At 53.2% G+C, this 22,910-nt stretch overlaps 7 protein-coding genes across 7 annotated transcripts; 3 read left to right on the top strand and 4 right to left on the bottom strand.

Annotated features, from left to right (window-relative positions):
- Positions 1-987: 987 nt before the first annotated feature.
- Positions 988-1,854, top strand: SETTUDRAFT_107518 (uncharacterized protein; the record flags this gene model as incomplete). Its single annotated transcript, XM_008025712.1, has 3 exons — positions 988-1,097; positions 1,163-1,256; positions 1,321-1,854. The coding sequence occupies 3 exons, from the start codon at positions 988-990 to the stop codon at positions 1,852-1,854; spliced, it is 738 nt and encodes a 245-aa protein (XP_008023903.1).
- A 1,405-nt stretch (positions 1,855-3,259) lies between these two features.
- SETTUDRAFT_38543 (uncharacterized protein) lies at positions 3,260-3,680 on the bottom strand (the record flags this gene model as incomplete). Its single annotated transcript, XM_008025559.1, has 2 exons — positions 3,260-3,589; positions 3,666-3,680. 2 exons carry the CDS (start codon positions 3,678-3,680, stop codon positions 3,260-3,262), a joined length of 345 nt encoding a protein of 114 aa, XP_008023750.1.
- A 1,291-nt stretch (positions 3,681-4,971) lies between these two features.
- Positions 4,972-6,074, bottom strand: SETTUDRAFT_168374 (uncharacterized protein). Its single transcript, XM_008025711.1, has one exon. It carries the CDS (start codon positions 5,769-5,771, stop codon positions 5,193-5,195), a length of 579 nt encoding a protein of 192 aa, XP_008023902.1. The 5' UTR covers positions 5,772-6,074; the 3' UTR covers positions 4,972-5,192.
- A 3,369-nt stretch (positions 6,075-9,443) lies between these two features.
- On the top strand, positions 9,444-10,690 carry SETTUDRAFT_168373 (uncharacterized protein). Its single transcript, XM_008025710.1, has one exon. It carries the CDS (start codon positions 9,631-9,633, stop codon positions 10,393-10,395), a length of 765 nt encoding a protein of 254 aa, XP_008023901.1. The 5' UTR covers positions 9,444-9,630; the 3' UTR covers positions 10,396-10,690.
- A 4,839-nt stretch (positions 10,691-15,529) lies between these two features.
- On the top strand, positions 15,530-16,185 carry SETTUDRAFT_27302 (uncharacterized protein; the record flags this gene model as incomplete). Its single annotated transcript, XM_008025518.1, has 3 exons — positions 15,530-15,591; positions 15,882-15,987; positions 16,177-16,185. 3 exons carry the CDS (start codon positions 15,530-15,532, stop codon positions 16,183-16,185), a joined length of 177 nt encoding a protein of 58 aa, XP_008023709.1.
- A 468-nt stretch (positions 16,186-16,653) lies between these two features.
- Positions 16,654-18,117, bottom strand: SETTUDRAFT_38540 (uncharacterized protein; the record flags this gene model as incomplete). Its single annotated transcript, XM_008025558.1, has 4 exons — positions 16,654-17,106; positions 17,161-17,195; positions 17,249-17,842; positions 17,895-18,117. 4 exons carry the CDS (start codon positions 18,115-18,117, stop codon positions 16,654-16,656), a joined length of 1,305 nt encoding a protein of 434 aa, XP_008023749.1.
- A 328-nt stretch (positions 18,118-18,445) lies between these two features.
- Positions 18,446-22,649, bottom strand: SETTUDRAFT_176568 (uncharacterized protein; the record flags this gene model as incomplete). The annotated part of the gene is made up of 3 exons (XM_008025709.1): positions 18,446-18,839; positions 18,887-22,537; positions 22,588-22,649. 3 exons carry the CDS (start codon positions 22,647-22,649, stop codon positions 18,476-18,478), a joined length of 4,077 nt encoding a protein of 1,358 aa, XP_008023900.1. The 3' UTR covers positions 18,446-18,475.
- Positions 22,650-22,910: the final 261 nt, after the last annotated feature.

Genomic DNA, 22,910 nt, shown 5'->3' with positions numbered 1-22,910 from the left:
GCATGTGAGGAGAAAGTCTACACCGATGATTTGACGGTGGCAGCGGTTATCAAGGCCAAGTAAGTCTTGGAGTGCTCGACGTTGGCTCGGAAAGTTTCTCCGCACTTTGCTGCTAGTCCCGCCCTGAGCTAGCGCTGAATCGCCCATGTGCATCGTCACTCATGGGGAACATCACACGAAACCACCTGCCACGCTGCACCATGACGGCAGCCCTGGGGATGCCTCCGGGCTTTTCGCAACACCGCCGACGCTGTACATACACCCAGACATGAAGTCCTCGCTTCTGTTGCCATCCCTGAGCAGCACCCGCTGCCGCCGTGTGTCCTGGGCCTATCAACTCCAGTACACCCAGCCGCGGGACGATTGACTCTACGGCTCCGCTGCCTCTCCGTGCGGCTCACGCCATCTCCGCAGTGCTGGCTCCGAGCTGGAGAGTTCCCATTATCATATTCGACCTTATCATGCCCAGCCATAGGGTTCGGGCAGCCCCAACTCGCCCGTCCACATCGCATATTGCTTGCCTAATTGGGGTATGCTAACCCGCCCACCAAAAATTCGCTCCACAACGGCACTGTGCTTCCGACTTGAACAGACGCTGACATGGTAGCAGAGCATGTCGCCCGCTGCTCCGGCCTCAGAGCCTCCCTAGTCTGGGGTAAGGCGAAGCTGGTGCTTGTCGCCGTTTTACTCCACTTCTGTCTGGTGAATCCGCGGCCCTGCTGCATGAGCGTCTGGATAGGTGCCCTTGACACGGCCGGCTTATCACCAAGATAGCCTGTCCCCAATCTTCAGGAGATTGGCCTGCCTAAAAGGACGTACCGAGCTGCTACGGCTTAGCCGCATACCCGACACTGGGGACGTACTAAAGAGCTGGGGAACACGAGACCGCGGCTATTTTTCGGTTGGCCTTGCATCTCATTACCACCTGTTGCTCTTCTGTACTTACTTTCCTCCCTCCCCATGCTCATGCGCTATCCGTATCCCAACATGGCACCAACCGCTTCCGCAATCACAGTGTTGCCCACGCTGACCCAAAGTGGTGCGCGGGTTGCTCTGCAAGCAGCAGAACAACATGCGATTGAGGTTGGCGTTCCAATGTACGACCCCTCTTTTCCACAAACACATGATCATGGCAGCGTTGTTTGTGCTGACTTGCTACCAGGAGCATCGCAGTGGTCGATGCACACACCCATCTGCTGTCTTTTACGCGAATGGACGGTGCCAAAATAACCTCAATAAACACCGCCATGGACATGGTAAGTCATATATGTGCGAAAGAGCATGCGAGTCATGTACTAATACCACATCTTCGCCCTGTAGGCTTTTACCGCTGCTGGGAACCGCATTCCCACCTCCGCGTACCAAGAGACACCATGGCCTGGCAGCGCAACATCTGGCATTGGCAATAACATCTCGGGGCGTTTCACCACACTTGGCGGCGGTGTGCCTATCCTGTCAGTAGAAGGAGACATACTCGGTGCGATTGGTTGTTCAACGGGCACGAGCATGCAAGACGAGGCCGCAGCGAAAGCAGGGCGAGATGCAGTGCTTGAACTCATTAGGAAAGAGAAGGAAGCTGAAGAGGCGAGGCTGCATGAGGAGAGGCAAGCCGTACTTGCGCTATGGAAAGAGAAGGAAGAGGAAGTTGGCAGTCTAAGAGAAGAGCTCGAGGGCATGGACCGCAGCAGTAAGAGGATGCGATTCGATGGCGGACGGTCCGGCAGCGCGAGCGTGGCTGGAAGTCTAGCAGGGAGGAGCATGAGTGCACAGGGCGGGCTGGCACCCGACACGCCGCCTGAAGAAGGCGAACTACATCCCAGTTTTGTGGGCGAGGTTTCCGTCGGGCGATATTAAGCGATATCCTTTTGTTGCAAAGCATTTGGCGTTCAGGGCGATCACGAGACCACGATATCACGATTCTGTTTCGCGAGGAGTTGCAGGCGTTTTCTTCATTCAACCGGATCCTGTTCCTATGTACCACGGGGGAGGGGTAAAATACATAATGTGTCTTGAAGTCGATAAATTGGGAGGCTATCTGAAATTCGCACAGCAACAATCAATCAAATTCGCAACACATTCATACATGGCCATTATGGCGATTGCCACATCGATTCCTTTTCTTCTTATTCTACTCTGTTAGCCTCACGTGCCGCATCTCCGTATCGAGAACCCTTTTTGACCCTTTCTCTTCCCCCACCCCGGCCTTGAATTTCCAACCCGCCAAGCTAACCCTGGTCCGCCCGTTCCTTTGCATTCGTGATAAAAAGCGGGCCTCGCATACCACCTCTACGTGGCAATCTTTCTGCGCCCTTCCTACATCGGTGCTGACAATCCAGCTTCCTCCAGAAAGTCGGCTCAAACACTCTCCTGTTGCAAACAACCCGTTTCCTCCAGCCCAGCTCCACGCATATACATACATTCCATTTCCGCACCGCCCGTCCGCCCAGTGATGCACGACATGGATCCATCGCTTGCTTGTTAGCGACAGCACGGCAAGTCCAAGTTTGTAACGGGGGGAATTCGGGGCGGCCCCAGCCCATCTGCAGGCAAATCATGCACCTAGAATCCAATTGGGGATGCTGAGCGCCCTCGCTCCCCCCACGCACGTGAAAAGGAAATTTTCAAGCACCTGTCAGCCCATGTCTGCATTATGTACCCGCGTAGTGGCAGGCTGTGTTACGGCCGTGGATGTGCGATATCCGGGGGTTTTTTTGGAGGGGGAGGGGGGGGCTTGTGGGAGGAGAGCTTGAGGCTTGGTTGATGTGTGAGGGGAAAGGTAAGAGGGTGTGTATGTGCACCTAGGTGTTGTTTGTATTGCTAGCTACGTACATGGCGGTCTTGGATTTTTGTAGGCGTGTCATATGACTCTGAATCTTGACAAGAGGGACAATTGGGTTGGGTGAAGCTGAGGAAGGGTGCTTGGTTGTGAAGCCAGTATGTAGCGTCTCGTGGAACTCGTGTATGGCGTGGCTGTGTACCTGTGTCCGCGGAAGTTCTCTTTGTATCTTGATAGTCGTATGCGTCTGATAAGCCTGTTTTTTTTTCTCTTCTAATCATATGTCGTTTACAATGCTGGAAAAGCTGTTTGTTTTACTTTCCCTGTCGTCTTTCTTCACGCGATTGCACTGGAACCAGTTCAACCTATCTTGCATATTACATTATCGTTTCGTTATTTGTTTTACTTCTAGTATACCAATAGCTACAACACTCAGTACTGTGTTTGAGAAAAAAAAAGGCGACGCTGAGGATTCGTTGAGTATCAGAAAGCACCATTCAGGGCTTGTCCATAAGTGAATGCGTAGGCTTTGTAAACTTCCTCATCGACCTCCGTTTCGCTTGATGTAGGGCAGAAACTCACAATCCGAACGTCGAGTCCAAGCTCCATCCATGCTTGAGGATGGAAATCCCTTCTTTTCTTCCAGCATGGAAGCTTACCTATTGGTGGAAAAATTGCGTTGTGGCCATGTGCAGCGTGTGCGACACGACGTACTACGACTATATGAGGCTGTTCTGTGTTCGACGTGAGCTGTGTTTCTGGCAATCTAGCCAATTTAGGTGTAGAGTACGCGGCTGTTACTGACGTAGCTGTCTAGTTGGGTCCGTGCGAGTTGAAGTATAGTGCGACTGCCAAGGAGTGCCTTGGTGGAGTTGATTGAGCTACGTACTGTATTGTTTGCCATTTCACGGCAGTTTTCCGACCATGGTATGATTGATTCTAATAGTGCTCCTCCGAACCTTTTTTAAGCAATTGTAGTATGCGATCGTAGCTCCAATATGCGTATTGAGGGGATTGTGATACAATATCCAAGCAACTAGGTCGATGGAAAATCCTAAACAGAGCTTCCCTGGTGGACAAGATGCGGGTTGAGTTTTTTTTTCACCAGCTGAGCGATTCAAAATGATTTTGTAATACGTCGTAGGGCACATGAGAAAGAAAGAAAGCCCATGCAAGGTCATCGTCGTGGATAACACATCACTAAGCTGTATTGTTGAAACAACAGCGAGAACCAACTTCGTTCAAAACCACGACATTGCCACCAATATCTTACCATGCATACGCCATACCTGAACCAATTTCCTAGATATTATGCATCAAGCTTTTGCTTCAGCAAGCCGAGAAGCTACGCATCAACCATCCACATCTCCCATGCCCACCCCCCACCAAAGAGCTGGCCAATTCTCCTTGCATCCTTCCTCCTCTCACGTTTCATTTCGAGAACTACCATTGTCCCCTCCCACCATGTCCTTATGCAAAACAAACGACTGGTCATCCTTTACTTAATTTCGCCCGTATAGCCTGAAACCCAGCGCCTATCTCCCGGTCCAACCCCAGCAGTTTATATCCAACCCAGCAACCAGAACTTCTCGGTTAAAGCCCCCCCCTTCTTCCCTGCACACCATGTACAGAGGTGGAGACGTGGGGTCCGAGTGTCCAGTGTTTAAAAGTTAAAAAAAAGTGAGATTGGTTCGTCGTCGTTATCGCTGTTGCTGTTGTTGTTTTTTTCGTCGCAGGGGCTGCATCTAGCTCGCTTCGCTGTTCCAAAGATATCATCTTTAGTGTTACTTAGCACACCAAAAAAGCATTGGGGGCGTGCCTTGGGAGGAAAGACGGATGATCAATTTTTATTTTTGGGTACATTGTGAATTCCGGTATCGAGCCGTGGGAAAGATTGAGAGAAAGAGATTTTCGCTAGATAAAAATAATGTCTGAGTATTCTTGTCAGCGTGCATGCATGTATGTATGCACGCGCGCACGCATGCACAGACTCTGGCACAGGGAAAAAGCGATCGACGCGGTATTTGCTTTTGGCGGTGCAATATCCGTCCTCTATTCGGACTTCAGCTGGGCGTTTTCTTTTATTAGAGGCTGTGCTGCGATGAGCGCGAATTGGGGGGCGAAGGAGCTTAAATTATCACACGAACAAGACATGGAGCTTTGGTGGTTCACGTCGGAAGCATGCAAAGGGCTAAAAAAATTTTGAGCATGTGCGAAAAAAACAGATCCATTTCATTTCGTTCCAAATCGTAATCCATCGTGAGAAAAGAATAACGTCGTCAGTTGTGTCTATCCACACCAAAATCCCCCAAAAAAAACACCCACCCGTGTACCCTAAGTATGTATCTTGAGAAGCGAAAATTTTAAAACGAGTGCAATGCATCACAGATGCTTGTCCACCAGCCTCATAATAAGCTTAACCCTCAAGGTCAACAGCAACGCGTCCAGCGATGCTCCTCTTGAGAGCAGTCTCTCCAGAGCAGATGGTCATGTAAAGGTCGACGTTGGATCCCACAGAGGTAGGGCAGTCGAAGACGGGCTCCTTGATGCCAAGAGTGAGGAGAGGCTGAGGGACATAGTAGGCCTGGGTGGGGCAGTAGCTGCCGGCCTGGCAGTCGATGGTGCCGCAACCAGAAGAGCTGCCGTGCATGGCAACGCCTTCGGCATGTCCAGGGCACGATGTGGCGGACTCGCCGTTGGCACAGTTGACGAAAGAGATGTCGTACCAGATCTTGCCGCCAGCAATGGTGTACTCGAACTGGGTCTGCTCTCCGTTGACAATGGTGTCAGTCTTGGAGATCTTGAGCGAGGTGCCAGTTTGGTAGAAGGCTTCGGTGTACTGAGTGCGAGCCGGAATGCGAGTCATTGCAGTTTCGTGGTTTCCGCCAACAGACGTAACCCAGACGTCGTAGGAGCAGAGGTTGGAGACGATGGAGTTACCAGCGAAAGCCAGGCCAGCCTGAAGGGCCACGAAGAGGGCAGTCTTGGAGAACATGGTGGTCGTTGCGTGACGTCGAGTCGGTATGTTTGGAAACAGTTATTTGTTTTTTTTTGGCGTAAAAGCGGACGTGATTTGCTCAAAAGAATATCCTTGCTTGGATCAAAACGGGCTCAATGAGTGCAAAAGTGATCTTCAGTTGACGAGGGAATGTGGGTTTCTTTTGCAGGGAATGTGATGAAGCTGTCAAAGCCTCAATAAAGAGAGAATATGTGCCGAGCGCGACCGAAAAGAGCGAATAAGCTGGCGTGGAGCAGTGTGTAGATCGCAAGTAAGCATGGGGTGTAAGTTGTGCTTTATAGTTTATGTCCACGGCCAAATCGGCGGAACAAAGACTGGTTCAAGCCCCCAATACTCATCCCTACGCCTTAGGCAGCGCCGCATATTACATGAAACATTGCATACAGAAAAAGAAAAACGTCGCCCAAGTCCGGCGATAGCGGCAGTGTTTTCGCCCTGCAGCAGTCTTCTCAGCGCTTGGAAATGGCAAGTGGAGAAGGAATACAGGCTCCGGTTGGTCAGGTACGTGGCTAGGCGGCACTTAGCCTAAGCGTATGATGTAACAGTATGCCTGGGTCTAGAATTGCTGGATCCGTATTTGTTGGGCATGCTTTTTCTTTCATGGTACCTTTGAGCTGGTGCCGCGAACTAACAGGCACGCCCTTTGCAAAAGGAGGTGGAATGTCGGCCGCATAGGCTTACACTGACGCTGACACAGCTTCTCGAATGTCATTGTCGTCGTGTCGAGTCAGTCTTGTGGCGAATGAACTTGTGGTCTGGGTATGCTGAATCGGTGGGCATGCCGAGCAGTCCATGGGCTAGGCAGTCAGCACATGCATCGACCGGTCAGTCGTGGGCCAGCTGCATGCCATGTGTAAGTATTACAGCTAGCAGCAAACCTAGAAGTGTCTAGGTCGTCATGTAAAGATAACAATCGGCGACGGTGTAGGGTCGGGAGGGAGCCATTGGCCGGAAGAGAAAATGGGATTTCTACCGTGGGCAGAATGGGACAAGGGCTAGAGCCACCTAGACATGCCCACGTTGCTGGCGGTGGGATGACGGTGAACTGGAGGCGGAAAATTGCCACGTACCTGACAGCAGCCGTTGGTGGTGCAGGGCAGGATGCGTGAACGCGTCTCCGGGTACCTGGCGCGGCGCCGAGACGCTAGCCCGAATGCGACATGCCGCCCACCTTGTTGACGAAGACCTGAATTTTTTTTCTTCGCACCTCTCTCCACCTCTGCACTCTGCCCTTGTCGCTTTCCACTACTTGCTTGCTGGCCGGCGCCACATGGGCGCGTCCTGCCCGCCATTGTTGGGGGCCTAGACGCCGTGGCACGATTCCTCAGCTCTTGATAAGACTGCATCTGCAGCGGCAGCGGCAGCAGCATGACCCCACCATCCGGCGACTGCTCACACACGACGGCTGGCCAGGTGGATGAACAGAAGAGATTTTCCGGGGCATGTGTCCCGAGCCCGAGACCTACTCCACGCGTCATAGTGTGCTAGTTGGGCCAGTGTAAACGACGGGCTGCCCTTGGCTTTGATCAGACTGGATGACACCGCCAACGGGAGACGCGGAAACATGCAAACCTTGAAGCTTTGAAACACTGCGGCCTGGTCCGATTTGCAGGTGGGCTAGGAACACAGCAACCTGCCAATCAGGTCGGCATGCAGCCGCAGCCGCAGCAGCTGGTCCACCATGATGCCACCCAAAGTGCGCCACCTCGGTCAGCTATCTAATCGATAGGAGCTTTTCTTCTCCGCGTTTGATCTCCCTTGGTGTTTCGGCAGTCAACGGCGCTGGCTGCGTCAGCTTCGCGCATGTACGCAATCAGCCTGGCTATGGTGGAGGAAACGAAGGCACAGTCGTGGCATCTGTGGCGGGCAAAGGGTCCTAACAAAGAAATCTGACAAAGGAACATTGGGTTTGACAGGGCCGACGAACACGACGCATCGCGCAACCACTGCTACACGCGTCCACGTCTTTATAACGGATTTGTAAGAGAAGAAGAAGAATAATTTTACAGCAGCCGTTGTGGACCGGCAAAGGAGGGGTAGAGTATGTACACCTAATGTAAAAGACGGGTTTCTGACCCGGCCTCGCATCATGGTGCACTGGACGCGCAAGATATGGGGCCTCGGGTGTGTCTAGACTACGACATGACGTTTCGCATGGTCTCACACGGCCTGAAGCACGGCAGGCATTCGGTGCTTCATGGGGGCTCGATCGAGAGTGAGGAAACAGGCCAGTAATGAGGTAAGAGATTAGACAGGGCTCAGGCACGCTCCCACCATACCTCATTAACAGCCACGGAAATTTCGCGACACCTAGCCGTGTGGGCAGCCTCGGGTCGAGAAATGACGTTGAATTTTCATCTCGGCCCTTTGGATGATTTGCCTGCGATGCGGCTACTTTGCCGTTCCGGGATAGCAATGTATACCTAATATGACAACTGACGAGAGACCGACTTGATTATCCCAATGCGGATGTCTCCGCATGTCATGCTTGCGACGCTCTGCATCAGGAGTGGATCGTGAGCGCCAGCAAGCGCTCGCGGACCGTGGCGGATGGCGTTGCGACCACCAGATGCACAACCTTGGCGAAAAGATGCTGCTACTATACTATATGGCGGGGAACGCCTTGCATGTTTCCCCTCCTCCATGGTTGGGCATCCGAACCGAGATCTCCATATTTCGTATGATTTACTGTTTCACAACGAGGCTCTCCCGTCTGCGGTTTTTCCAGTCAGGCCCACTTTGACAAGCCACCCGACCAGGTCTCGACCACAACTTTCTTATCCAGCTCCGATGGAGATTTGGAGGGGGGGTTGGGCACAGACAGCAAGACGATCTCGAGCGACAGCAGTACTACATGGACGGTCGACGGGGGCCAGAAAGATGCTGCGGCGCAGTGGCTGTGGGCACGACAAACAGCCACATTGCACCCAGACTTGCACAAAGAGGTTGCTCAGCAGCCACCACGCCGACGTGTATTACGGCGAGCTAAGAAAATATCTGAAACACAGCCTGGTACGAACACCCCTACCCGCCACGACACACGTGCGCACTTGCAAGCATGTTAGCGTTTAGCCGCTCCCAGCTAGCCTGAGGGCTGGAAGGCCGTGGCGGGCGTTTTATGAGAAGCCCAATGCGCCAGTCCAATCGCTGTCGGTCGTTACCCCTGACACATGTCATGTCCCCGCCTAGGAAACACAGCGAGGGCGAAGCGCTCAGAGAAAGCGACGAGTGCATCATAACGCAGCACTTGGTGATTGTGGGACGCGAGATGTGCGGTTATCGCTACAAGGCGCTTCATCCATCCCCACGCTGTGGGTGTATCAGCCAATGCTGCTGGCCGCCGCTGCGGAATCCCAAACCCCGGCCAACCGTGAGCCCTTCACGCCCAGGGGGGAAGATGATAAAATGAAAGGATCCGAGCGTCCTACCAAGAGGTTGGCATCAGATGCTCGCCTAACAAGCTCTAGCTCCAGGCATTAGCAAATCTGCGGAGGACGGGGCCGTGTGCGGACTTACCTGCGATGGCGCTTGTTTTCATTTCCAGGCCCATATCCGCTGCACAGCGCCCGTTCGCGACTTAGCGTCACATTGTATAAATGTAGTGTGTCCCCTCGTTTAAAGGAGCCCTTCCTTTGATACCCCAGGTCTGCGACTTCCAGGTTCCGACGTCATTCTTTCACTCTTTATACACTGTCAATCTTTGACACCACGCTCTCTACCGCCCTTCGGCATCAAATCGCTTTCTCAGCAAACTTGAAATCAATAAAAACTCGATCGTCGAACCTTCCCGTCCAGTTCAATTTCACCGAATATCAAACAAGAAAAATCCAACAAGATGCGCTCCGCCCTCGCCTTCACCATTGCCGCCCTTGCTGGCTCGGCGCTCGCCGCCCCTGCGTACGGTGGCTACCCTGCCGGCGGCGACAACGTTCAACTTGACGTTGTTGTTGAGACTGTTATGCACACCGTCTACGTTGTCGAAGGCCAGCCCAAGCCCACAACCACCAGCTGCAGCGAATCTACTCCCACCCCCAGCCCTTCGGCTCCTCCCGCCAACCCTCCTGCCGCCTATGAGGCAGTCAAGCCCTCTCCCAGCCCGGTCTACCAGGCTCCTCCTCCTCCTCCCCCAGTCCAGCCTTCGTCGAGCCCGAGCCCGACGCCTACTCCTGCTCCCGCCCCATCTCCCAGCCCATCGCCAGTTCCTCAGGCTCCCAGCGCAGACAGCTACATGGGCATTGTCGCTGAGTGGCGCCAAAAGCTCGGCCTCAAGGCCCTTGAACAGTCTGACCTGCTCGAGTCTAACGCCCACAAGGTCGTTGTTGACGGCAACGGTGTTATGAGGCACGAGCTTAACCCTGGCACCTACGGCCAGGTCCTTGCCCCCGGTGAGGACACTCTCGAGGGCTTCAAGAAGGTCTTCGTTGGTGGCTGGCTCTGCGAAATCCCCACCCTCCCCGGTCTCAACGGTGTCTGCGAGGCCATGTCGGAAGGCTGGGCGTACGAGGGCCAGACTGGCCACGCCGAGATCCTCACCAACCCCACCTACAGCAAGATTGGTTGCAACAACCTCAAGGGCATCTGGTGCTGCGATCTCGCCTAAGCAGCATGATGATGAGCATCATGAGGGAACCAAAAGGGGATGTGCATTTTCGCTTGGGTGGCTTTCGATTCTCTTTTCTTATGTGGCAGGGCGGCTTGGAGACCAACATCAGTACGTGATGCGTATACACTACAATGCGCTGGTTCGAACTATATTTCGCTTCTCCTTTGTATCTCTACATGGTACTAGAAATCCCTTTACATTCCCTGTTCACTTTTCAGGTGCCGTAGCGTTGTTTTCTCTGTCTATCTATCTACCGCGAATCACAGATCTACGAATTCACGAGCCAACTCCCCCCCCTTGTCCCATTTTGCCTGCGTGTATATTTTGAGTGTGCATGCAGCTTACATGGGTGTGTCTGTGTACCAGTCTACCAGCGGTTTAGTAGGATTCTCGCCATGACGCTGACTCGCGCTATCCCTTAGCGTCTGCCCTGCAGCCAATTAGTTGGAGTTTCGCAGCTCAATCGCCAAATGTCTTCGCCCTCCCTTCCCCCCCCTCGAACCAGCCAACTAGCTAACCAACTAACGATTAAAAGACGCAAATTTAGGCTTGTGTCAGTGGGACTGTTGCGCCACAAACGACGATCTTACTCCCCATGTGCTGGGTGTGACACACGAGCAACCAGAAGACCAAGACGAGCAGCAAGGAATAAACGGGGAGCGCCGCCCATGACGGAGGGGGGAGAGGGCCGTGTGTGACGAAAGAACAGCACGGGTGACAAGGCTGACAGGAAGAGCAAAAGAAAGAAGAGAAAGAAAAAAAAAGAAACATCAGCATACGAGAGAGGCGGCTGCGGAGATGACGCCTGCGGGCTGGCAACCACTCGCTCGTCGCCGTCGCTCGCCGCCGCACCGCACCGCACAGCACAGCACACAGACAGACACAGACAGCCGGGCGAATACGAAAGGGCCCCCATCCATGCTGTGTGCCTGCCAAGCGCTGCGTGTTCCTGGCTAATAACTTACTCGCGCTGCCGCGCCGCTTCGTCACCCGTTCTTCACCATGTCGAGCTAGTCTGGGAACAGCCCCCCCCCTGCCCCTCTCTTCTCTTTGTCCGTCTCTCTCTCTGGCCCCCCTCTCCTGTCAAGAAAAAATATCTGGGCCGCTGGTACCTGCGCCGCCGCCACCGCCGCCGTCGTAGTGGTCGTTTAGCCCCCCTTAGGCTTCCCCCCTACGCCTACATACCTTTTGCATTATGCGCGCAGGACGATGCAGAGCGTTTTTTTTCTCGCTCGTCTACTTCTCGATCCCCAATGATTGAATAATGCGACAAAAGGGGGCCGTTGAGGGGGCGAAGGGGTGGAAAAGGCGACGTTTTAGATGATCAGAATAAAGTTCTCCGACACGCCCTGTTTTTCTTTGCCCGAAAGGGGGGGGGCGGTGTTTGAGAAGGGAAGGCTGGTGACGATATCATCGACGACGACAGACAGCGATGATGACGACGACCGGCGGCTGGCGGCGACGATGATGAGGCAAGAGGGGAGCCGTGTGTGCATGTGTGTATGTGCAGATGGGCAACGTGCGGGTAACATCGTTACTGCATCTGTGGCGTCGTAACGTTAACTCGTTGAGAAGCGATAAAATACGGCTTTTCCCTTTCAGCCGCCCGCGCGCGCAAATCATTCGGCAGCATGTGTGTGTGTGTGCCGTCGTCACAAAAAAAACGGCATTTACACACATGCGCAACCTTTTCCCTTTTCCCGTTTGTTTTTTTTACCCAACGTATGCAAGACTTGGTCCACCTATGCCGCTGCCGCTCCCCCCATCTAACGCCTTTGCCGAACGTCCCGAGATTCTCGCGCCAGCGGCCGCCGGGAAGGGGAGGGCAGAAGGAATGGCAAAAAAAAGAGGAAAGAGGGCGGCGGCCGCCGGCGACATGGCCTTTGTCTCCCCGAGAGACAGAACACGAGGCTGAGTGGAACGGCATGGACACTTTACCACGCCTAGTCTAGCACTTTCTCCCAGAGTGTTTCAATACTTTCCTCCCGCCAGATTCCCATGGGCAGCCATATGTGATGACATTGCAGTCAGGGAGGCATTATCAACAAGTCCTGTGTATTATTGCCAGGGACAACGTGGCTAGGCAAACATGTGGTTGTCGATAATGGGGGAAGGGAAGGGGGAGGGGGGGTTTGGTGGATGCGCACATCGTAATCTCCTTTGCTATCTCAGGCCCACCGCCGCCGCCGCCGCCGCCAACGGCATTGAGGTTGCCATGTTGCGGGTTCGGTGATTTTGCGGCCAGCCCTAATCGAGAGAGAGAGAGAGAGAGAGAGAGAGAGAGAGAGAGCGCCCACCTTGCAACCACGTCAAGGGCAAGGTTCTGGAACCCGTGTTGGTGGGGGAAAAAAAAGAGAAGGAAGGGGAAGCCTTACTTACATACTACCTTGTCATGCTTCCCTCCCCCCGGTGTGGGTCATCCACCGTTGCTCGTGGGCGCGGGTGGGGAATGATTTGTCCTCTGGGTGTTCGTGCGTCCTGTCCATCCGTCTGTCTGTCGGGCGGAGAGAGGCTTAACAGGCTCAGTTAAGGTGTTGCTCCCGAAACTCACAGTCATGTCCAACAAGACCTTGTCCCGCGGGAGGGGGGGGTTGCGCTGCCGGGCTGTCCTAGCGCCTTGGGCCGTTCTGGCACTGGCAAAGTCATTGCTTGCTAATGCCTTACTTAGCAACGAGTCTTGCGGATGTGCTACGTAGCGAAACTATTTGGAAAGCCCGGGTCGACCGTGAGTCGTATAGTGCCCATGTTTGTAGTGTGGGTGGCATTGCTAGTGCAAATGCACTACTTAGATATATACATACATGCATACATTCATACATACACCGTACACCGTATGTATGTCTACTTTACTTAGATATGCCTGCTGCTCGTGCTTTTGAGAAAAGGCCACCCCGGGCACGCGCTATGAATAGGTACTCAGGCGATGTTCTGGGCTTGCACGCCCGCCTCACGGGGCCCCTACGTCTTGCCTGTTAAGCGCCGAACTCGGTATCGGAGGATTTGCGCGGACGGTGAAGGGTGAGCGAGGGGGGGAGGGGGGGGCTTGATTTGCTCTGTCCAAGCGCGCGCCCAACGTTGTCAGCCACGTTCCCGCTAAGTACAGTAAAGTACTTTCGCTGAGGCGCTATCATCCATGTAAAAAAGAACCACACGAGCCCCTCGGTGTGCCCCCGTTTGCGTCCAGCCAAAATAATAGGTAGGGATCTAGCCCGTCCGATTTTCCCACTGCTCGATGATCGCGAACATCAAGAGTCCCATTCGTGCCCACTACCCGTACTGTTAGTACTGTGTGTCTGCCTCTTTTCCAGCCCGGCATAGACCTCATGGAGGTGTGAGATGGACGTCTCTTAATACGATAATGCACCGCGACCGTACCGAGACCGCTCCAACGCGCCTTTCCTCAAACAACTCTGTGGATGCTGGCAAAGTCTCCTGAGGAAGCGCGCTCCAGACCATCTGGAGTATGGTTTTGGCACAAGTGCTTAGTCTAGTATATCTAGCCTGTTTTTCTGCGGCGGCGGTGAGAGAGAGCTCCCTCTTGCGATTCGCGACAATTAGGAATCCCAGCCGGGGCGGGAGTGGTAGGCACGTGACATGAGTGAATCGGGGAGAGGGGGGTGGCTTAGTCTTCTTCTCTTTTCGTCCTTCAAAGCAGGTCTCTCCATGTAAGAAAGAAAGAAAAAAAACGAGTCATTGAAAGCACTGGACGTGATAAGGACCACATCGAAAAACGTCATTCAACGAAACAAAGACAGATTAAAATCACCGGTCGGGCATACATGGCTATCGAGCGCCAGTCATGGCATCATAACAACGGGCTTACTATCACCCCCATTCCGCATGTGGAGTCGCTCAAAGAGACAGGAGAAAGAAGAGGGGGGGGGGAATAGACAGCGGTTCCTGTCATGAACAGAGTGTGCTAAGTACTTGCTAGTAAAAGTAGGTATCCAAGTAAGTAAGTAAGTAAGTGAGTAAGTAAGCAGTCAACAAAAAAAGTCGCGGCGCCTTCTTCTTCTTCTCCACCACCACCACACGGACCCTCCGATGTTATGCCATCACCGCAAAAGAAAACACCGCTGTATATCACTAGCTTAGTTTAGCTTGGGCGAATAGTGAGTTATCTACATTATGTATCGTTCGGCTATATTACCTGTTCGTTTCTGGATTAGGCGGGTGTGTGCGACTATTCTTGCTTCCTGTTCTTACCTGATATAGTGGTAGCGGAAGAAGGGGGGTGACACAGTAGGGGGGGAGACTATCACTCGCTATTATCGGGAGTTATGTGCTTACCGAGACAGGAAACTGTTACGAGAAGCGCTGGCTGTGTGGTATGGGGCTTGAACGTTTTTCTTTTTCTTTGTGCTGTATTGTGTTGTGTGTGGCGAGTTCAAAGTCGTAGTAGATACGGATACGGTTTCAGTGTTTCTCGCTCTCTCTGTATGTGTAACCGACTATTATTGGAAACATGGGGAGTGGGTGAGGGAGGAGAATAAACATTCCTGGCTTTGCGTGTTTACCGGAGGGATGGGGGGTTTGAAACGACGCGCTTATGTGTGCACTTTTGTCGTGCCAGTGTCGGATGCGCAAACTTTGTTCCTTGACAGGTGGATAGTGCCAAGACAATAACAACAACGAAAGTGTGACGTAGACGAGACTCAGTGCTAAGTATTCCGAGTTTCGTGTAGTCTGAGAAATGCGGTGCTGGGAAAAGGTTGAAAATATGATGGTGGTGGTGGTTGCGCCGCTGGTAAAACCCACACGCTCAACACTATCACATGCAAGGACCCGACCATTCTAACCATAACAACAGCATACCTACACCACGACCTCTCTTTCTTTGATGAAACCCAAACTTGATAACTATGAAGATAATAATGAAAAATACATACTCTGTAACCCCGCCACAGCCAATAGCAACACTCTCCCCCTCGTCGCGAGAGTACCGTGATATCAGCAAGTAGACCAACAAGGTACTACCATCACTACCACTACCACACACTCGCACACACTCGCACACACTCGCACACACAAATCCCAATATTGATGACGAGGGAAAATAAAAAACAGAAAAGCAGCTATTTCTCCCACAGCGATTCGGAATATCTTCCTACCACCACGCAACACAAACACCATGTCTCATGAATCCGTCTGGTACTCGCGCCCACGCACCTACGGCAAGGGGTCTCGAGGCTGGTAAGTTTTTCTTTCTCTTGCAATGCAGCGCAGTGCAGTACAATAAATCATCCTTTTTCTCTTCTCTACTTCCCATGTACAATTCCACTATTCATAACCACAAAGACAACAATTCAACCCCCCCCCCCGCTCCCCTCTTATTTCATATTCACCGCATTCCCTTTCTACCACCCACATCCTCTCTCCGACCCTATTATCCTTCGTTTCTGTCCCGCATCAAAACAACAAAAATTGAAAAGGGAGAGAGAGAGGGGGGTTTTTTTGGCTAACACAAAGATTGCAATACACAGTGTCGTTACAGGCGACAAGAAGAAATCCGGCATCATACGCAAATACGGGCTCAATATGAGTCGGCAGGCGTTCCGCGAGAAGGCGCAGGATATCGGGTTTGTCAAGGTACGTTTTTTTTCTTCTTCTTTTTATCTATAGTAAAATCTGTCATTGGGGTGGTTTTTGTTTGGGCTTTGTTTGTAATTCAGGGAAAGAGGAGAGGGAGATGCTTATTTAAAAGCGGATATATGCGATTGGAGGGGGAAAGCGGAGAGACGAGAGACATGGTCATGGGCTAATGATTCAACGACGCAGTACCGATAGATTCGCGTTTTTCTCGAGAAAGGTTAAATGGCGAAGAATAGGTGTCACGAATGTTATGCACGTCCGCTCGTGGAGGAAGGAACAGGTGCTGGCCGGAGTGGAGGAGACGGCATAACAGGACATGTGAGAAGAGAGATGGCGACTAGGAAACGAAAACAAGTCATGGCATGTACTTGAGAAAAGCAAAATGAGTCTCTTTTTCGTGATTCTATGGGGATCCTCTCTGTCTTGCATGTGAAGAGAGGGGCTATCGGTGTGTATGCATGCCCCCCTTTCAGACTACACTCTCTATCCATGTTTTATTCCTGAATGAACACATGTCTTCGATATATATATCTGAACTTCCCTTTTAGTCTCACGCATGAACTGCGTCGCCGTCGTTGTAGATGCCAGAGTCAGAATGAGAGATTCCAGGCTCAAGGTAATGCGATTAAAATTCCACGACATGGCAACTGCTGTTCTCCTTCTTCAGGTCGCCAACAGTGCGGAATTCGCGAAGAGGACCGGTCGGTTAGTCAGACCGACGGGTTGCTGGATAGTTGGCGTCGTTTTGATCTCAACAACATCCGGCGTGACGACGTCTTCCTTTTTCTTATCCATCTGCGCAACCGACTTGACCATGCTGAAGTCGCCTGAGACGCCGCTTGGCCCCTCGTACATGTCGTAGAAGGGGAGGCCGTGTTCTTTGTACGTCTCGACGTCTAGCGGCTTCGTGGGGGGATCTTCGCCAGTGACTTCCTTGTAGACGGCTGAGTTGAGAATCTGCACGTTGAAGACGGTGGTGCGCTGGCTCTGCCATGCCTCGCCCAGTTGGTCGCGGACGATGCTCTGTTTGATCTTTCCGCCAGCGGCAATGGCCATCTGTCGTGCCGGACAGAACCCTCCTCCGCGCAGTTTAAGAATCAGATGGATCGTAGAGTCCTAGATTAATACATCAGCGTGTACTTGGTTTTTTTCCAAATGAATTGTTCATACCTGGGAAACGTTGAAGTATGCAAGCGCGAGATCATCTGATGCTCTTGTTAATCAAATTTCCGTCTTTTGCGCACCATTTGTGACAAACCTTGCATCTGGGCGCCCATGAAAACCAGTTTCTGCTGGTCCGGAGGTATTCCCTCTTTGTCTTGAATACGGCGTTTGATGAGCTCGATAGTATCGGTTCCCTCTACGCACACTTTGATCCTCTTTCCAGTGAGTGAATTTACCCAGATAGTATAGATTCCCTGGGTACATGAGGGGTCCGCAACACTGGGCTTCAAAACACTCCCAGACACGTGCTTGTGCAGAGACGGGGCGGGACGTGGTTCGTATGGCGTAATCTCAAACTGAATGCCACCAGCAGCGTCTTTGCCCGTAATCTGCGACTCAACCGAGTGCCCGCTACCAAAAGGCATGGCCACGAACTGGCGAATGGTGCCGTTGGAGTCCGCGATGCCATCCAGCCACTTCTGGCCCGGCACAACGATATAGTCTTGAAGTGACGAAGCACCAGAGTTTTCGCCCTTGTCTTTCGCGAGCCGGGCCTGGCGCCGCAGCTCGGTACCCGCATCCTCGACTGCAGGTTCCCCGGAAATAGCATTAATACAACCGACATAGATCTTGATCATGTAGTCCTGACTGCCGCCGCACTCAAAGTTGATCCACATGGCCTCAGACTCTGTAGGCTGAATTAGTAGATCCCAGTGACATATTGAAGCATCCGCACTTACGGTACATGGGGAAGAATACGCCGCCTTTGATGGTCATGTCTGACGGCATCTTCTCGCCGTAGTCTGCAACCGCCTTGAGAGGGTATGCACCCAAGTCTGGCGGGAGGTAAGACACCTGGTGGTTGTCCGGCACTCGGATGGTACGTCGAAATGAGATGCGAAGATCACCATTAACAATGATCTCGCTGCCGGATAGCTTGCAACTCAGTGGCTTGCTGAGCATGGTTGTAGGATGTGAAAGCGAGTTGTTGTTGATGTGGTTTGGGGGCGAGTGTATGAGAAAAATGGAAGGCAGGAATAAATAGTGTACGAGTCAAAACAAGCGCCTCACGGTGAGACCGGTACGGAGTGAAGGGAACCTAAAAGGACTATGCAAACGGTGTTGAGCAAACAGGTGAAAGGAACGAAGGCTACCAGAGACCTCGTGTAACCAGAGTTAACGCACCAAGGGTCACCGACACAGCAATACGATATGAAAACACCGTTGATCAAGTTAACAATCAAAAGGCTTACTGATTATATGCTTTCAACCCACGCTATGCAATAAACGTACGTATACACACTGAATCCACCCCCAAAACTCATGCAAGTCCCCTCCGCTCTTCTTCAACCAGTTTTAAACTCTTCTCGCAATCACCACAGTACCCCTTGACCCATTCTTCTACCTGTTTTTCCTTGCCCTTTCTAGCTGCACCTTCCAATAGCATTCCGACCTTGCTACACTTGTGGGTTTCATCAAGCAGCCAGTTCTCGTATTCTGCCTCTACCACCTCCTTCTCAATGCGGTTGATGACGCGCAGTGCGACGAGCAGGTCGTGGCGGTGCGAGCCGAGCTTCTGGCGAGTACGATGGAGACGCTGTGTGCTGTGTGTTGAGGGTTTGTAGAAGGTTTGTGTCGGGCTTGTCGCATACGGATCGTGGAGGAGTGTGGTAAATGTTTGGTGGCTGTGCAAAGTTAGTCGGGTTCAGACGGTGAAAAGGTGTAATCGTACCATCGGTTGTCAGTGCTGGGAACAGGCGCTGACAGTTTGATGCTTGTAGCATTCGTGTGTAGGAATGACTCCTCAATGTCACGAATATAGATGGAGCGTGTCATTGTGGTCGATGGCCCAACTCCCAATCGCGCCATGTAGTTGGCAGCGCCTCGCTCATGCCACCAGGTCCAGCCGTCTCTCGACGTGTAGAAGAAATTAACACCGCCGCTGAACAGCAAAAGACCAAAGAGCAGAGTGTGCGCCGAAATCACCTTGCCAAGCCCAGCACATATTGCTAGTATCCAGCTCATAACAGTCGAGACTATGCTGATGACAATATTGCCAATGTACTGCGCAATAAACGATCCAGTGGTCTGAGGCTGTAACTTGAACTTGCGAGGTCTATTGGGTGGCGGGATGTCCTGCACATCCAGCTGCAAAGCTTGGGTTTGCGTGCCAATCTGGCCGAAGATGCTGATGACTTTATTCGTGGTTCTGTTGTGGCCAAGTCTTGCAATCTGATCGTTGACCACATCCACCAGATCTTGCGCCTCAAGCTCGATGTCCTGCAAGGCTTGACGCTCAATGAGTTTCTTTGCAAAGCGCGGGTTGCGTTTCCAGTCGACCTTTGTATGAACAGCAAGCTTGCACCGCGCTTTGGAGACATGCGTGACGACAATCTTGCTCACAAGTACGAAGCGCTCGTGGCCAGGCAGATACCAGGGCGTCTTCCGGTCAGACACGACGTAACAGAGGTGGTCGTTTAGCACTTCTATGACCTGGTAGTCGTTTATGACGATTGCATCTTTCTTTCCTGGCTGCGCAATCTCATACTCAAAGTCCCTTCGCTGAAGGCTGTTTTCGCTTGCAGTCCATGGACCCTGCACAACACGCGTTGCGCTTCGTTCGCGATATAGCAGCTGGAAGACTGCGCTCTTGTCACCGAAGAGAATGTGGAACAACCCCTTTGCGCTGATGTCGTACTCCCGCTCCACAGCGACTTGCGTCATGCCAGCAGGAGAAAAGACTACAGCCTGATTCGGCAACTTGAACTTAGTGGCGCTCCTACTCACAGTGGCACCAGGTGGTCCAAACAAGTTGCCGTCGATGCGCAGACTGGCCTTCAAATTCCTGCCAATATATGCTGGATCCATGGGCGTGTCTGGAGAAACATCCTCCCAACCTTCTTCACCCGCTGAATATTGGCTCTCATCTGATTCAAACTTGATCAGAGTCTTGATTGTCTCCTCGAGGGTTTGGTTGCTTGAAGCAACATTGCGAACGAGGAAGTTTAGACGTCGCAGGAGCAGCTTCGGAGGCTCAAGAAAGGTCTTTACGGTAATCCTGGTCGAGCCGTCTTCTCTTGCGGTGGGCTTGAAATGAAGGAACAAGAAATCGCAGTCTTTGCCGGGGGCAGCCGTGACTTCATCAATGGAAGCCATGCTGATTCTAGTAACGAGAACGAGACCAATATGGTTGCTGTAAAAGTAAATGTTCTTGGTTGTAACGTAGACACGACCTGGGAACTCTTGCAGGTCGGTTGGATTCCACACTGCGCGAAATACTAGGACCATCTTCTCTGATCGTGGCACAGTAGGGAACAGTATGCGGAACTGGGCATCCTGCATACGTAGAGCAAGAGGATAGCAGCTCGGGAATTCCTCTTCCTCAGCCAACTCGCTGGCGGGAGCGGGAATTGGCCCGCCCAAGCTAGCTGACTTGCGATGCACTACGGCAGCTGGGGCGGTTGGCCCATTTGCGGATTTGATCTTCTCGGTGCTAAGATCGTCTACTGGGCTTAGGGGTCCAGACCGGCTACGGTCGCGGGTCGGAGAATCTTCGTGACCTCCCACATTAACATATCCCCAGTTGACTGAGCCCCACAAGTTGGCCATGAGCCCACCCGGCATGTTGCCTGATCGGCCGCTACCTAGGCCGCGCTCACCACTCACGGCGACAGCGGCTTTGCTGAGGTTTGTCGGTGCTGGTGGGCTGGCCAGTGTAGAAGGCGCAATAGTCGTATACGGGAGCGTTTGTCCCATGACTAGTCGAGTGTCAGGGAGCCCAGGTGCCGGGGCAGGAACCTGACCAACTTGCACAATGTTATGGCTAGCTGAAGCAAGGCTTGCGGATATGAGGCTAGCAATACCGCTACTCGAGGAAGCAGAGGCGTCTTTCCCGCTCAGCTGAGGGCCTATTGTTGATTTTCGCGTAAGGTCCAGTTTCTCCATGATCCTCGCCGTATGATCACGACGAGTGGTTTCGCCTTCGAGTCCTGTGGCGCGCCGAGACGTCACATCAAAACTACCACGTACGGCAAGGCCATCGCTGCTTTGGGGATTAAGAGTTTCTGCGCGGTCCAGATTGAGGCCATCTTCGCCATCAGAGGTCTTTGCGGCAAATTCAGGGGCTACGGGTGGGCTGATGGAGAATGCGGCGTCAATGGACCCAGTGCCAGAGAGATCCTTTGAAGTATCTTCGAGCGCTTTACGCTTGGCGACCTCGAACGCGGAGATCCACTGTGTAATGTCGGTTTGCGTCTCAGCCTGGAGGAGAATGGTGGTATCTTTGGTCTTGACTTCAAAGCAGAAGCGTCGCTCCTCTGCAAAAGCCGGTCGAATACCGCAGAGCAGCACGCCAATCTTTTCAGATTCCTCGACAGCACCGGACCGCGTCCCTTGCGTGAGCCAGCCGAAGATGCCGTTCTTGACGAAGAACCACCGCCTGACCCAGTAGGTCCTGGCGGGCTTGCCCGTGATTGTGCGCTGGAACAGCCAGCCTTGCTTTTCGGCCTTTTCGCTTCCGGGGTCGGGCTTTGCGGGCGATTGCAGATTCGCAGACGAGGGCGCTGTGCCAAGGTAGGGAACTGTCGAGGCAGCATACGAGTCGAGGTCTCGCGATGGTCGTGCGCTTGCTTCGGCCGCGCCCTCGACCTGCTGTCGCGCAAGGTGCAGTTCTCTCTTGAAGACGCGCTCGCCGTTCTCCATCTCCTTGCTCCAGCCGCGCACACGCTCGACGTCCGACGTCCACATGGTGAAGCCCTTGGCAGCTGACTCGGTCCCGGACTTCATTTCGCGCCACTGCTCGTGTACAACCTTGACGAGTAGCTTGTCGAGCGTCAGGCGTATCTGGGGCGCCAGCACGCAAAAGTTCATACTGGCCTGGAGGTATGCCCGCCGCGCTTCGTGCAGCTGGAAGGCGTCTTCTCTCAGCGATGAGGCCTCTTTTGACTTGATCTGTCCGGCATAGCGCGCAATGGCTGCATCGAAGATGCGCTGTGTCGACTCGAGGTTCTTGCGGGCCTCCTTGAGCATGCGCAGGTCGTTATTGACAAAGGCCCGCAACGGCTCGCACATGGTGTTCTCAGCCCGCTTCATGCAGCGCAATGCGCTGTTCCAGTATTCGCGCGCGCCCTCGCCAAAGCGCTTGAGGGCGAGCACTGTGTAGTCATGGTCGACAACCGCCTCGGAGAGCTGCAGCGGCGGATGCGCCGTCTGGACATAAGCGTCGACCAGGGCCTGCATGTTGCTGCACTCGGCTGCAAGCTTCGAGGCGGCGCGGATGAAGGCGTCGAGCCATCTTTCGATCAGTTCGATCTGGTCGCCGTAATGCACGGCGGTTGCGCGGAACGTGGGCGAATCGAGGGCGGCTTCTTTGATTACGACGGGGCTGCATGGTGTAAGTATAACCACGAGTCCTGCGACGCCGTCGCCACATACATGAGATCCAACGGCCTCGACACGGGCTCGACGCTGGGCTGGGGCGGCTGCTCTTCCGCCATGGTTGCTGGCTGGGCGGCCAATACAGGGTGGGTATGAAAACGGGGTATCTATAAAGAGTCTTGGCAGAAGCAGACATGGGCGCTAGAATACATGGTCGAAGTCGCAAAGGGGCAGCAGATTGCGGCGTGGAGTGTCGTGTCGTGTCGCTTGTCCTCCTGGCCATGGCTATGCATAACATGAAGGCCCTGGCCCCCCGGCCCTGGATTGCGGCGGCGGCGGGCGGCGGGCGGGCGGTCGGTCGTCATTGCCGCGGCGAACGT

The sequence above is a fragment of the Exserohilum turcica genome (assembly GCF_000359705.1).
Source record: "Exserohilum turcica Et28A unplaced genomic scaffold SETTUscaffold_15, whole genome shotgun sequence".
Taxonomy (NCBI): Eukaryota; Fungi; Ascomycota; class Dothideomycetes; order Pleosporales; family Pleosporaceae; genus Exserohilum; species Exserohilum turcicum.
This window is presented reverse-complemented; position numbering and strand designations above follow the sequence as displayed.

What these genes read in the sequence shown, in the direction of transcription:
- SETTUDRAFT_168374 (XM_008025711.1), bottom strand. Translation starts at nt 5,771, where the DNA reads ATGTTCTCCAAGACTGCCCTCTTCGTGGCCCTTCAGGCTGGCCTGGCT.
- SETTUDRAFT_168373 (XM_008025710.1), top strand. Translation starts at nt 9,631, where the DNA reads ATGCGCTCCGCCCTCGCCTTCACCATTGCCGCCCTTGCTGGCTCGGCG.